Below are 16,090 nucleotides of genomic sequence, written 5' to 3' on the forward strand. Positions count from 1 at the left end.
AATAATACTCCTCTACTATTTTTTTAAATATTTAAAATTATTTCCAACTGACTAATGTTCATAATATTTAATCCTTCAAATTTTCCTGTTTAAATTTTTAAAACAGAATTAATGATACTGCTATAAATGTTGAACATGTACAGATGTAACCCTTAATTTCAAAAGTTTTACGATTAAAATATGCTATTTTTATTCTAAGCTAGGAAAATTAAGGACTGTATTTTACTGCAAACGTAATAAATTAACTATTTAATAAACAAACTGTTACTTCGCAAAACTCAATTTTAATAAGCTTAGCTTGAAATCATTTTATATACAATCACAGCATGAATTTCACATACAGAAGTAAATAACATTTAATTTAGAACAAAAATCAAACATACTAGAAACAAATTTCTAGAAAATTGCGATTAAGCAATCTTATCTATGTACATTTTCGCTTCTTTAAACAATAATTTAAGAAAGAGTTACCCGAAGAAATATTTATATGCATTTATTAAATGTTACAATTGGCGAACTTCAGCTAAGAATTATTGTCTTCTTAAAATAACAACATCAAAACTTCAAAGAAAATGCTTAAAATAAAAATGATGAAGTATAGATTGCAAAATTATCAACATGATAGAAAATTTTTAATTAAAACAAAATTATGACTGATGAACTTTCCTGAGTTAAGTAAACTCTTCAGTTAGGTCCTCTCATTTTTAACAAAACATTGCTCTTAGTTAAATATTTAACCTAAAAACTAACGATAAAGTTAAACTATAAATTTACTTTGTACATATTTGCTTATAAAAATAATTTCGAATATTTTCTCGCTTATATTAGAAATAAAATATAGAATAATTGGATTTTTTTACAAATACAAATTTATCTTAAAATATTAATAAGTTTTCCAGTTTACTTAGAAACAAAAATATCCCTTTGAGCAAAAACTTATTCCTTTAATCAACACCAAATCAACCTAATAATAAATTTAGAAATCTTTCAGATTTTTAACTCTATATTTTCAAAGTTATTTTATTTCAAAACTACTAGATTTTTACTGAGAATGCGTGGCCTCTTTTAGGTGAACAGAATATCTAATAAAATGCGAAAGAAAGCAATAAATATTTTACACATTCACGTGCATATATGATTTGCCTGAACCGTTTGATTTGCGCATTCATCCGTATGATTTGCACATTCATCCGTAGGATTTGCACATTCATTCGTATGATTTGCATATTCATTCGTATGATTTGCACATTCATCCGTATGATTTGCACATTCATCCGTATGATTTGCGCAGCACAGTTACTACATAACATTCTCGGTTCCCTACAGAGTTCAGCAAATCCGTGATCTTGAACAAGCAAGATGCTGAGCGAAAATGCAGCATCTCTCTAAATTTAATATGATTACTGTTTGTCTGACAGTGGGGTGTACAAGTTAAAACATGAAAGGTTTCAAGTAATTTTAAAGTGTGTCAAAAACTAAGTGCAAATAATACAAAGTTAATTCTAATTAACAAAATATATTTACCTTACCTCCATCGGTGCCCTCAAATATGTAGGTAATAAATTGAAATATGTACATGGTGAAATAAACTAATATTTAAGGAGCAATGCAAGAATCGTATTAAAAATTTCGGGATTTCGTCAGCAAGCCCATATATTAAGGGGACCGGAAAGTAATGCCGTTTCGGTGCATTTGATATTTGTTATCAAGATTTTATTTTCAATCAATAACGTATTCACCCTCGTTAGCAACAAGCTTTCAATGCCATATCGAATAAAATGAATTGGTTTTTAAAACTAACGAATATTTAATGCGTCGAAACGACTTTACTATCCAGTCCCCTTAATAAATAGGAGCTTTTCCCGCAGTAAGTATAGTAGTTCTCAATGTGTATTAAGATATCCCATTGACACGACAACCTCAAGATAAATTATATACAAACATGCTGTTATATGAGCAGTAACTATTAAATTTGAGTGCTACAAAATAGCTCTATTGTTTGGAAGCTTATAGATATGTAATTGTGAAACATTAACACAAGAAAGACTGAATCGTAGTATATACCTATATTGCCCAAAAGCAGTCAAAGTGACTGAATTGTAAAAGTGTAAATAATGTGTAAAAAAATTTGCTTAAAATTAATTTTTTATATTATTTACATTTGCGTAACAAGTTATTAGTAAATATAATCAATAAAAAAATTATATGTTGTACAAAATTCTAAGAAATTGTGTCATTATATACATCATTGTTTTTCTAATTGATATTAAAAGCAGTTAAAATGACTTCCTTAGGCAATCTAGTGTTAAGGACTGTTTCATTAGTCTCTTATCCAAACGAACCCCTGTACTCAGTATTAAATCGATTGCCATTGCGTGACATGTGGATCATCCCAACTGTTTTATTTTGAAATAAATTTTGACATTGTAAAGTAAATGTCTTCGTAGCCATACGAAAGTGTCAACCAGTTTTGTCATGTAACGAGTTCTGCTTGTTTGTGTGTGAGAAAGAAAATCTCAGTCCTTACCTAGATATGAAATGCTGTTGCTGTTGGCATCCCATATATGTTCAATAATGTTCATGTCTGGGGATTTTGGTGGCCAGCGGAAGTGTCTAAATTCAGAAGAGTGCTCTTGGATCCACTCCCAGACATGAACATTATTGAATATATTTGGGATGCCTTGCAACGTGATGTTCAGAAGATATGCCTACCCCCTCTTACTCCCACTGGTTTATGGACAACCCCGCAGGATTCATGGTGTCAATTATCTCCAGCACTGCTTCACACATTGATCGAATCCATGCCACGTCGTGTTGCGGCACTTCTGCGTGCTCGCGGGGGCGATATTAGGCAGGTATACCAGTTTTTATGGCTCTTTGTATCTTCATAATCTGTGCAAAATACACTTTGGGTGTCACAAATTAATGGATTTATTTTTATTAAATTAAATTATTATTAATGAATATTATTATTTTCAGACGCAAAACTCTGTCTACGAAATGGTTTCTGAAATGAACCAGCGACATGAAGTTCTTGAAGAAAGAGTATTATCATTAGAGGAACGTTTAACTCTAATACAAGATCAGCTGGAGGCTCTTCCTGATGTCTTAACAAAAGCTTTATCAGCCCTTCCCACATTCAGTTCTACAGAAGGGGGGCGGTCACAAAGTGACGCACAGCAATTACAAGCCCCCCAACCAAGTAGCCGCCATGTATACCTTCATCCTGATGATGCTGCATCCTTGGCAAGTAGACCAAACTGGACATCTGTCAATTTAGCAAGTAGTAATAGAACTCCACCACCACCCCTAGTGGTGCCACGTGCTTTATCAACAGAGAACTAAAAGTGAAATATCTACACGAGAAAAAACAATAAAACTTGAACGAAATATAATCGATTCAGACGAAATGCTGAGCTGGAAAGCATAATGCTTTAGAGAGCTCAGAACATTTAGTATGTCGATCATATGAACCTGGGAACATAAAGGGCTTGGTAGAACAGTACTTGTCCAAGTAAATAAAAGATTATACAGCTATTACGACTTGAAGTTGGTTATAACCATACTGAGTCATAATTAAAGGCAAAGAGTTTTAATCGAAATGACAAATCATTGCTGGTATCGATTAAACAATGAATGTTTAATGTACCAAGTACATATGTACGTCATTCTGAAATATTATTTCCACATTTAGTGGAGCATACACGCACAAAAAATCAACAATTTGTTTTATCAATGAGAAGGTATCTGAACTATTTTAATTGATGCTCCTTTTTAATTAATACTCATTTTTCAAAACCTTAGAGTCTAACAATGCTCTAAAACTCATTTTAATCACTGTGAAAGCAGTCATTATATGCACAGTTATAATAAGCGCACTTAGGAATAATTCGGAAGTTACAAAATTAAGCTAAGCAATTTCATTCATAAAACCCCACGCGTAATTTATTTGTATGTTTAAGTCTTATTTATTTTAGTTATTCAAAATAAAAATTGAAACCAGCACAGCTTTGTCTTTTCGATCCCTCGTGCAAAAAGAACTAGTCCCAGAATATACGAAAAATTCCTTTTTTCGTTTCAAGTGCTTGTGCATACTGGTGTCTGAAGATATATCATAAAAAAAAAAACATTTTGTTTTGTAGAGAAGTGCAAAACAAGACATTCTGATAAAACTTTACATATAAAAACTTAACTCTGGTTGTCATTCATAATCAGGGTGTACTTGCAATGCTGCAGGATCACATTGCCGATTAATCGATGGAGCCAACTTGCATTTTTAAGCAAAAGACCGACGTCCACTGAAATAACATTTCTTCTGATGCTTAAATTCAAATTATTTTGAAGAAAATTACATAAATAAATGCCTTAATTTGCTTAAGCATTTCAACACATTTATTACATATTCTATCTGATGAAGATTACACGTGCTACTTCTAACGCTGGGTTGCAATTATTTTGTGCTTTGCAGCAGTTTCTGTTCTTTGATACGATACATGTCGTATATTATTGCCTTACGCTTAGACGTTTACTATATTTCTAAGAGTAAGACTATAGAGCAATGTAGGACAGTATTTCTTCTTTTTTTAATTCATAGACTTATGAGAAAACATGGCAATTAATTAATCAGAATACTAGTACTGTATGATTAGCTGTCTTCTTAAATATATTTGTACGATAAAGTGGGATTGGGAATCCTGTTGTACATAAAACTCTGAATGAAGCTTAGCAAAGAATGACAAGTTACTTAAAAGCTCTAGTAAAAACATCCTTCAAGAGATGGTGCATAACTAGAGAAAGTATAAAAATATAATAGAGAAAGATTGTATTTTTCGATAAATTCAATGTGATATGAAAGAGGTGCCGATTATAATGACCAATGTGCAGTTTAAAGGCACAATATTATAGATATTTAATCCTAATACTATTCTCCTATCATTAAAACAATATCAATACTTTTTTATAAATGAAGTATTCTATATTGTTTATAATTTACATATTATTTACTGTTCATAATGAATCTCTGTGAATTAATTTCTACTGTAATCAACGGATAGAGATTCTAATTTCAAAAATACACGTACAGTGTTTGTTATTACTAAATGTTTGTTCAAGCTAACTTTCAGTAAATTTCCCAGGTTAACAAGCTATGAAAGTAAAGTATATAAAATATTATAGCAGAAAATGTAAGCTTTGAAAACTATCCAATACTTTCAATATGAAAACAATGAATAATATAAAAATATATAACATGCAACTGAAATCCATTCTGCCACAACTTTACACTAAGATAAATTTTATTTATAAGGTTGCTCTCTGTAACTTCATGAAAATACAATAGTTGTCATCAAAGTTAAAATTTATATCACAAAAATATAAGAAAATTTAAAGGTTGTCTTTAAAATTAATCAATATTTTCTATAAAGATGAAATAATAAATTTAGGTTTTTAAAAATTCGGTAATTTTTTATGAGTCTGTAGAAATATTTAGCATACACCTAAATCTTCTGAAATAAACCCTTAAGCTACATTTCCTTCATAAATTTGTTTTCAATGAGTCAAAATATATGGTAACTTGATTAATAGTTTCGTTCAATATATAATTTACATGGTACAAGCTTTAATGAGAATATTTTTTTAGAATCAAGTCCTCATAATAATGCAAATTAAAAATGTTTTTAATAATCATCATTTATGACCACTGAATTTTATTTTAAAAATAAGAATTTTAAAAAAACATCAAAAGCATCACAATTTCAAGAAGTTATAAAAAATATCATGAATCAGTCCTCTTAAAATTAAATTTTCTTAACAAAACAAAATAGCTCAGAACAAAAATGTTTATCGAAAGCATTGATAGGAAGAATCACGAATATTTTTAAATAAATATTATTTAAAAAACACTTAAATTTCTATTCGTTTTATTAGGATTTAATTTATTACCACATAAATCAAACAATTTCAAAAAAATTTACTTCTTATTTATTCACAATTCTGGCAAATCATAATGTAACCTCTAACTTCCTTTCAGAGTTTTTAACCTTAATAATAAACCTTAAATAAAATATTGTAGAAGGTAATTTGTAATAAAAATTATAACTGCGACTAAAAATAAGTAATTTGTTTATTTTTAATTCATTTCTATGTTTTATCAATAAATTCTTGTGTTTCATTAAATTTTTTAGACTTCCCCACCTTGATTGTGATACGTAACCTAAAATTATCAATTTTTCAAACATTACAGAATTATAACACAATGTTTCGGTCAATAAATGCTTATATTAATTAAAATATAATTGATAAGTTCAGAAACAGGTCATATGCGATTGATTTCATAGACTCATTGATTCAAATTATAAGCAGATTTCCAAGTAACATACCAATAAATACTAGAAATAATTATAATCGCAGACATATTTTTTAGTTAATAGCAATTTTTAAACACTTGAAAGTTGACTGCAATCTTTGATTTGACGAAATAAAGGAAACATTGTAATGTTTTTCCCATACAAATGCTTTTTAAAAGATAAGATTCCTTGATAATAGTTTTTATGGGCTGAAACTTGAGTCAAATTATAAATTTTGTAAAAGAAAAATCCATCTGAATGAATACCAAATACACAAACTGGCTCAACTGGTTTCTTTCAAACTTTTCCCAGCCACAAGTTATTGTCTGGTATAATAACTGGCTTAACATATAACTCTGGTATATTAACTTAGTCTTATTTGGATTATCTTAACCTTTAAATGTATGATTTTTTAATAGAAAATGTTTGAAATCAACCAGAAAATGGGTTAAGAAAATGGAAAAATAAGGAAAAAATTATGTAAGATTTTTCACTTTGATATCATCATGAACAATCACTCCTTGAGTTCCACAAATCTACAATAATATAATTTTTCAAACACAAATTTTTATATGAATAATAGTTTTGAACATAATTGCTTCTATAAATAATTGTAATTTGCAAAACCTCCTAAATGAAATTGTATTCAGATAGTCCAACATTGAAAATTGTCCCAGATTAAGAAATAAACTGTCTAAGATTCCAGTTGATTTCAGAAATTAAAAATAGCTTTGATAAATTTAAAATTGATTTAAAAAAAAACACCATGCAAAAAAATATGGTTTTAAACGTAAGTTGCAGATTTCATCGTTATACTTTTAAGGGTTAAGTATTCTACGAATTCATTACTTTCATTGCTTAAATTACTTTCAATCAAATATCAATAAATTACTAATTCACAAAACTGCAGATAAAGAATGTTTCTGCGACTTTTAAACTTATCGCATTAGCATAATTAATTCATAAAAGTTGCTGAAACCTCATTGGATTCTTTCACTCTTTAAATAATTCAATTACCATGTTTTATTATCCTGATTATTCAGTGCAAAATGTTAAATCAAACAAAGAATCTTTAGAACTGGTCTCTTATTTTAATTTTAACTTTTCCTTCGATTTCAAGCCTAAAATCAAATCAAAAATAAAGCTACTCCTCACAATGAAATAACCTTGCACACCTTTTTAATACAAATTCACTACAGCAATTTTGCTCTAAATTGCTAAAAAAAAACACTCCATGCTTAATACTTATGTAAAGTGTAGAAATTGTATTGAAAAATTAGCAAATTGTTAATTTGGAGTATTTCTTCAAAAATGCTTAAGAAAATAATATTAAGCAGCAGATGTTTGCTTTACGAAGTATAAAGCTATTCCACCACTTGTCTCCATGTCCTTATAAGGAACTGCATAAAGCTTCACTATAAAGCACACATATTGTTGAAGAAAATATTTTTGCCACAAATTAGGTTAAATGGTTAATCACACATTATAAATTTGGTTAGGTTATTCCCACAGATAATAAATAAAAACTACAACTTCTGAAAAAAAATCAATTAGGATAGTTTTAAAAAATTTATCTCAAAGTAATCTAACCTAATCTATAAATGTAATACAATCAATCTGAATCTTTAAGTGGTTGTGCAAAATAGGCAAATTCAAAAGAGGCCAAATGGGCAAATTCCCCACACACCCTTTCACTTCAAATTAATACCAATATGACCATGATTATTTCTTTAACTAACATAGCTTTTGCATACGGGAAGATTAAATTAAGTTCGTGATGGCAAAATATACACTTTATTTAAAATTAGATGAGATATTTTTTATAAAGATATAGGACTATATGCTATACTATAAGCTAACTATCAAACTATAAGCGAAACAAACAGCAGTAAAAAAAGGTTCCGGCAGGAAAAGGTAAAGAACATACTAAAATCCATAAGAAAAGTCAACATAAGCTTTATTCAACCAGTCAGTTTTAATATATATATATATAAAGAAGTCCCCTACAGTAACCAGCTTGTACTACTAGATGAACTCATTGCTTCTCAGTTACATGCCGTCTATCACCTGTACGAACTCACTGCTTTACAGTTCAAGTTCGTTCCTGTTACCTTTGGCAACAATTCTCTGAATCCTCAATGCAACTGGATAAATCAATAGCCACTTGGTTCACTTACGCTTACTCCCCGATTCGTGATCTCACATAGCACATAGCACACTCCCCGCTTCGTGATCTCGCATAGCACATAGTACTAACTCGATATAGCACTAACTCAACATAGCACTAACTCAACATAGCACTAGATCCCACAAAGCACTAACTTGATATAGCACCAACTCGACATAGCATTAGATCCTACATAGCACTAACTTACCTCTTTGCGGTATAATGGCACAAGAATGGAATGAGCAATTCAGCACAAGGCTAATTAATATGATAATTAACTAACATGAAATAACATTTTTTTCAGCTTATATTTGATAAGGAACGTATGGTTCAAGTCAGAGACTTCTGTTTTCGTTGGAACATATTATTTTCACTAACCTCAATTATACCACTAATCACAAAATATCAAAATAAAGAATTTTTTCTTAATTAACAAAAAATAACTCTAAATGCTTACATAAACCATTACCAATTAAGACTTATAAAAATAACTCAAAAATGGTAAGTAAATGCAAAAAAAACTACAAATATTATCAACATCCACGTTTTGATCCTATTTTTTTTCCTTTTTCAATTGATTTACATAAGATATTGTTATCTAATCAAACTATAGGAGCTTCATATCATAAAAATATTATATACATAAAAATTGAGCTTAATACTTTGTTGTTTGACAGTATAATTTAACTTTAACTTACAAACATAACCATATCTTAGAGATCTATACTTCTTTATCTTAGTTAAATCATTTCACGCGCTAATGCGATTCCATACTGAGATCAAATCCAGCACCATGTAATTAGTTCAAAACAAGTTTATATACAACTTTAAATTTAATATCATAGATTTCTTTAATATGAACAGATAGATATCCAATTATAGAAAAATTATAGTTCATTATAATTAAAAGTTAATGAAGAGTTTTATAATTGATGATAGAGGTTTTACAGCAAGATAATTCTTCAGTTGAAAGTATATTAGTACTTTATATTGATAGTTTGTATAAAAACATGTGTTTGCTTGTCAAGATGATACAATATTTGTATGAATTATGTTACAGCTATCATACTTTTAAAATATCAAGTTAACATCTCCATACGATATGTTAATTTATTCTGTTCAAAAATATTTACATCATTTTCTGTGCATAACTTACTACTGATGAGTATTTTTTGTTATGATATTTAATAAAGATTAAAAACAAATTTATGGTCTATTTATTATTATTTTAGATAAATTGCACTGACAATTAATTATTATTTGAGATGTTTTGTTTAAAACTGGATTAAACCATTTCCAGAGAGAGATAAAAATGAAAATAAAATAAGAGAAATAAAAATGTTCTCATTCAGGCATTTGCAATGATCTCTCAACAAGGCATTAAGATGTTGTTATTTAAGACAACTACTGTAAGGAGTGAAAAAGTGGACACAATTTGAAAAAGCTATTAAAATTATATTTCGATTAAAAATGGAATTTTATAGTGGATTTAAAGCCTAATAATCCTATTTAGAACTTTTATTAGATAACTCTCAAATAAATACAGATTTTTTTTCCTTCTCGCGCATAGTTCAAAAATAGATATTTTACATACTATGAAAATGAACAAAAATAAAAAATTTTATATGTGTAAAAAAGTATATCATGAAACAAATGCAATTAACCGCTTCTCTTACCAATTTGTTTGAAACCAAATAACATTTTTTTTTATTATTAATAAATAGAAGGAACTAAAACAAAACATAAAACACAATTTTAAAGTTGAAATTTAATTTTTTTTTACGTGTAAAAAACGATTAATTTACCATCAGTTTACTATACTGAGTTATCTCGGGCAAATGAAAAAATTTAAATATTAGTCTTTGTACGATAATTTTTAAAACAAGGGACAACACAAAGTGATACTTTTAAAACGGCGGTGAAGTGATACACCATTTTTTTAAACTTTTTTTTCTGAAAATTCAGCAATTTCCATGTATAAAGTTGTGCAAAGCACGTGCGCAGTCCCACAATCCAACAGCAAAAACTCTTAAACAAAACTTGGCAAACTTCCAAACACCACAGATAATAATTTTTTTGCTTCCGGCCATATAAAAACATGACAAAACAAAACGTACACACAAATTCTACTAGGCCTAAATTTTCCCGGGATAATATTTGCAATAAATACATACCTAAGTTAACTCAGTATAATCAGGGAAGAGGTTAATTATGACCCAAATACATTAATTTTTTGGTGTTTTTTCCCTTTGGATTAAACTAAAATAATTTTAAAAAGAAAATAGTTTGCAGGTTGATTATTTTATTAGAGAAATCATTTAAAAATTAAAACATCATTTAGAGAATTTATTAAAATAGTATTAGGGAAATTAATTATAATAGCTTTAGTAAAATAATTTATCAAATTTAATGCAATATTTTAAAAGAAAGTGCTTTTGCCAAGTTATAACACTATTTCTGTAGCAGCTTCTGACAATAAAATTTTTCGGGAATAGACAAAAATAAATAAATATTCTATAAAAAAATAATACAAATTTTACTACAAAAAATTTATTAAAAATATTCGTACAAATGTCAAGTATTAATAAAATAATTTTTTTTATAAAAGGCAGTGTAGATCAGTGTAAATAAATATTTAAATACAGTCATTTTTATCATTAGTAACATGCATTAAAAAAACATTTCAGAAGGAAAAAAATTATACTTAATAAAGGTAATCCTGATACATAATTTCACCATCTTATTACAATAATTAAATAATATATGATATGAACCAATTTATAAAGAATTTCAGCACTTATTGTAATTTTCTTTCATGTGCATTATTATAACCAAGAAATTTATAATTGAAAGAGACTCATGCATGGGTGCAAGTTGGAAAAAAGGCCAAGACTGAAAATTTTTTGACTGAAATACCTAACATACACAATACCCCCTCGACATATGCAAACTATCTAAGAAAGCTTTACCATAATACATCAAGTTTAAGTACTGTACAAAAAATATTTATTCATCTGTCTTTTGATAAAATAACAACAGGACATAAGAAAGTAGACCAATAACGTAGATCTAAAAAATATTTTTAAGGACAGAAAAAAAAATTCCAATTTCCGTCTTCGAGTCAGTCTTGTTTCCGTCTTACTACCGTCCACGGACATTTTCAAAAGACAAAAATCCATCCTGGGGACAGAAGACTTGCACCCATGGACTCATGTGTTAAGTAGAGTTTACATATATATATTAGCAAGCTAACACAGATGATATTGCATAAATTTTCCCATTAAAAATTTTCTAAATTATAGATATTCAAAGTTAAACTCACTTTAATATATGAATACTGAATTATCATAATTTAAAAATATTCAGAACTCAAAGAAATCAAAACAAAATAATAATAACCCTTAACTATTTTTCAATTGCACTTTTGTATTGCTTTTTTTTTTCTCCATAAAGCTACTTTATTTATGAAAACTAATTATTCATTATTTAAGATTTTGGAAATTTCTGTTATGATAAATCTGAAGAAAATCAAAATTTATGAAGAATCATTCCTGGTGACATAATCGAGGCGACACAGCGACATTGTCACAGAACGTTACATAGTTCTTGCAGAAAGATATTTCCTTTGGGAAATAATAGATTTTGATTTTCTTTTCTTCATAAACTTTCGAAGGATATTTTTACTGTGGAATTATATTCAAAAGATGCTTTTCTCATGAATCAGATGAGATAGAAATGCTCGTGATTTTTCTGTTCTCATTCGAGAATTTAAAAAAATCTATAATGACTGGCTTCAGCTAGAATTTCAAATAAATAATATTAATAAAATAACAAAAATCTGAAATTACGAAAGTTTAAAAGACAGTTCCCTCTACAAACCATGTCCTTTCTTTCATTTTTTTTTAAATATCATGTTAATAAAACATAACTGTGAGTGGGGATTTAGTTGCAAATTAAATTTGTAGCAAACCAAGTAATCAATGCAGTACATTTGTCCCTCTAATTTGGTTAAAATAAAAAGGATATAATATTTTTTATATATTGCGCACATGAATATTTTAAATCAAGCATTTGAAACTTCAATTTATCATCGCTCACAACTCGCGCCGATTCCATTATAAATATTTTTGTTCATTTTTTTCGACAAATATTGCTACATTTTTTTTTTAAAAAATTTCGACGTTTTTTACAGCTTAATTATTATTGATACTCTCGTGTTGTTATTTTTCTAAATATCAATATTATTACGGCACATGAAGTTTGAGTCTATGGTCTTAGAAATCACTCTTTGACACACTCGTTTAGCGCCAATACCATCGTTAATCTATTAGGTGTTTCAATCGTTCATTCGATAATTATTGCTATGAATTTTCACTTTTTTTAAAGAAAACTCAATGTTTTTTATACACATATTTACTTTTATTATTTTATTTTCAAACTTAGTTACTTTTATATATTTTATTATACATATTTACTTTTACTTTGACAATTTCCTTTTTTTTTCGACTTTTCAGCAGTTATTTCTAGTAAAGTCCTGAATACCTGCTATTTCAGGCTTTAATTGCTAGTGCAACCAATTTCCTCAGGGTGTTTAGAATTCCAGTCATTTATCAGTTAATAATATTTTTATTACACGTAAAATTTTAATCGCCCAATTAAATTATAATTTTTTGCAGCACTCAACTTAAGCCGATAGTATCGTAAATCCACATCGTGTCTGATTGACTGCTTTTTTGGCAGTTTTTGGTATTGATTTTCACATGGTTTTTAAATATCCTGATATCAGGGTGCGTAGCCAAATCTTTCATCAAAAAATAAGCACCTTTTGAGTACTTTTTAAGCACTTAAAAAATATTTTTAACCAGTACATAAATTACTTTCAAAGACTTTACATGATCATGATAAAATAGTTTCTGACAAAGAACTCTTTTCTTGATTAATATAGCCATTATAAAAAGATAGAAAAATTTTTCCGTTCAATTTCAGAGGGAGGAAAATGAAGCCAGAAATTGAGAATCACTGGCAAAATGCAGCCGAGTTGCACATGAGAGTGCAAGAATAATTCTCACTGAATCCATAAGTATATGAATATGCGGACCCGCAAGCATTTCATCAAACATGTAAAATGATTGGCGCTTTCATGCGCTACGGAATGACGGTATGCCGAAATGCATTGTATTTGAATGATTTGTGAAAACGTTGAATAGAACAATGCAAAGACCACGCTTTTGAATAATGCGTGGTGAAAATCGACATGGTAGAGAACAAAAAATCTCATCTTCGAAAAAAGGAAAATTAAGCACTTTTTAAAAACACCCAATAAAAAAAGCACCTTTAAGGGCTTTTAAAAAATGTAGATCAAAAATAAGCACTTTTAAGCACTTTCTAAAAACGCTATGTTTCAAACACAGCACTTCTGTTACTTTAAATTAATAACATGTATATTTGTTATTATTGAAAGCATCTTGTAGAAAGACATTAATGACAGAGAGTTTTGTCACAGAATGCCCAAAAACATTTTGCCACAAGGGAATCCTTAAGAACAAAATTTTCAAAAAAAATCAATAGGTGGAACATAATTCAAGAGAGAAATGTCTAAAATTGAATTATAAATGTATCACCAACTTCTTTCTACTAAACTTTACTACTTTACTGATACATTCTTTAATAAATGTATCATCAACTTCTTTCTACTAAACTTTACTACTTTACTGATACATTCTAACATAATGCAGTAGATGAAGCAAGTGAAATAAAATGTAATAGTTTAAGTCTTAAACATAATATTTTATAAATAGGGTTTCTGATTGGGATCCTTTCAAAAGATAAGGATTTGAATGTTTCCTGTTGGTGACAATTTCTCTTCAACATTCCTCTCTCACATCAATTCTAGATTTTACATGTTAGTTATAAAAAAAGGCTTTCATGACTTTTCTAATGACCTTTCTGACCCTTTGGTTCTAATAACCTTATTTAGATATAAAATTATTACATCACAAAATTTGGTCTTTCTCAGGCATATTCTGGTTTTAAATAATCTTGTGTATCTCAGGCTCAAACTAAAATTCTTCAAGTTCGGGGGGGGGGGGGCTTGGGGNNNGGGGGGGGGGGGGGCTTGGAGCTCCTAAAATAAGCTTTGGAGGGTTTTCACCTTCAAAAGCAAGTCCCAAATTGTCTCAAGTAGATTCAACCTTTAAACCCTTCCAAGAATGAAATATGTATTGTATATTTATATTTAGTTTAATAATCTTAACATTTATATATTTCTGTACAAATATTAATTTAGTGTCACAAATAAAGAAAAAACTAACGCATTAAAGACTTTAGTTTCTAATATATTAGCAAGAATAGTTTACAATGTAAACATAGGCACTTGAAATTAGTAAGTGCTATTAAATATATATAGTAAAGAGATAAAAAAAAATGTAGACTTTCATAAAGGAGAATTTTTTTACTGTTTGGACAAATAAGGCTAAGTTACAGTGAACTAAGTATTTATTAGTTTTTAACTACTGTCCTATATGTTGCTCTATTTTTCAAGCATTTTAAATAAATTTGTCAAATTTTAATGGTCTACAACATTAGAAAGATTGCATACTTCTTTTTTTATACAGAGGAGATCAAAATTTAATAAGACCAAAAATATGACTTACTCCTTTACCCTGAAATGCAAAAAATTGTAATGAACAATGTAATGATGCAAAAAAATGCTTTTGTTGGAAAATACTTGAATAATTAAAATAGGATAATAGCTTTAAAGAAATGTTGTAAACTATAAAAATAAATTTTTATAGAAACAAGTCAATTAGTGCTTATTTTTAAAAAAAATTAAAAACTGCAAAAAATAATACATTTGACCATTTTTTATCACTTTTATATCATCCAAATTTTAACACAAATTGCATGATTAATTAAATATAGAGTTTACAATGAAAAATCAACACCTTATGCAAAAAAAGTAAAACTAAGACAACTTCGTCAGACTGGTTTGTTTTTCTAAATTGTTTCGAACAGTTTTTAAAGGAAATTCTAAGGTTAATAAATTTCAATGTACTCATTTCCTAACAAGAAATCACTGGGTGTTATAAAACAATTACAAAAATGCTTAAAATATGAATATTTTTTTTACATCCCGATTAAATTCCAATCAAAATAATAAATTATGAAATATAACTAACTGGAAAATTCTAAAGTACTTCTTATAAAGAAATTTAAATATAAAATATAAACTAAAAAAAATAATAACACAATCTAAATTTTAATTAAGAAAAAAATTCCTTATATACCAAACAAATCATATAGATAATGCAAAATAATACAGCTGTCACAATAAACCAAAATTTAAATGTATATTTGTATAACAGTTACACAGGGTGGCCAAAGTAAAAGCTGCCTGCCATACATTTATAATATCAATAATAGCTTATGCAGTGAAACTTGTCAAGTCGACCTCCACTATCATAAATTAAATTTATCCTACATATGAGAGCAGTAAAACCTTCGAAACCTGAATATTTGTCGACCTTATACGTATAAATCACAATTGTCAAAATCCCTTTTGATTAGGTTTTCTATGCTA

At 28.2% G+C, this 16,090-nt stretch overlaps 1 protein-coding gene across 1 annotated transcript in view; it reads left to right on the forward strand.

The window, feature by feature from the left end:
* LOC107450569 (small conductance calcium-activated potassium channel protein 1-like) overlaps positions 1-9,716 on the forward strand; it is a 640,664-nt gene extending 630,948 nt beyond the window's left edge. The window contains exon 13 of the mRNA XM_071188289.1: positions 2,980-9,716. Coding sequence (XP_071044390.1) covers positions 2,980-3,345 — 366 coding nt within the window. The 3' untranslated portion in view covers positions 3,346-9,716. The remainder of the gene's footprint in view (positions 1-2,979) is intronic.
* The last annotated feature ends 6,374 nt before the right edge of the window (positions 9,717-16,090 follow it).

Source organism: Parasteatoda tepidariorum, chromosome X2, assembly GCF_043381705.1.
Source record: "Parasteatoda tepidariorum isolate YZ-2023 chromosome X2, CAS_Ptep_4.0, whole genome shotgun sequence".
In the NCBI taxonomy this organism is placed as follows: Eukaryota; Metazoa; Arthropoda; class Arachnida; order Araneae; family Theridiidae; genus Parasteatoda; species Parasteatoda tepidariorum.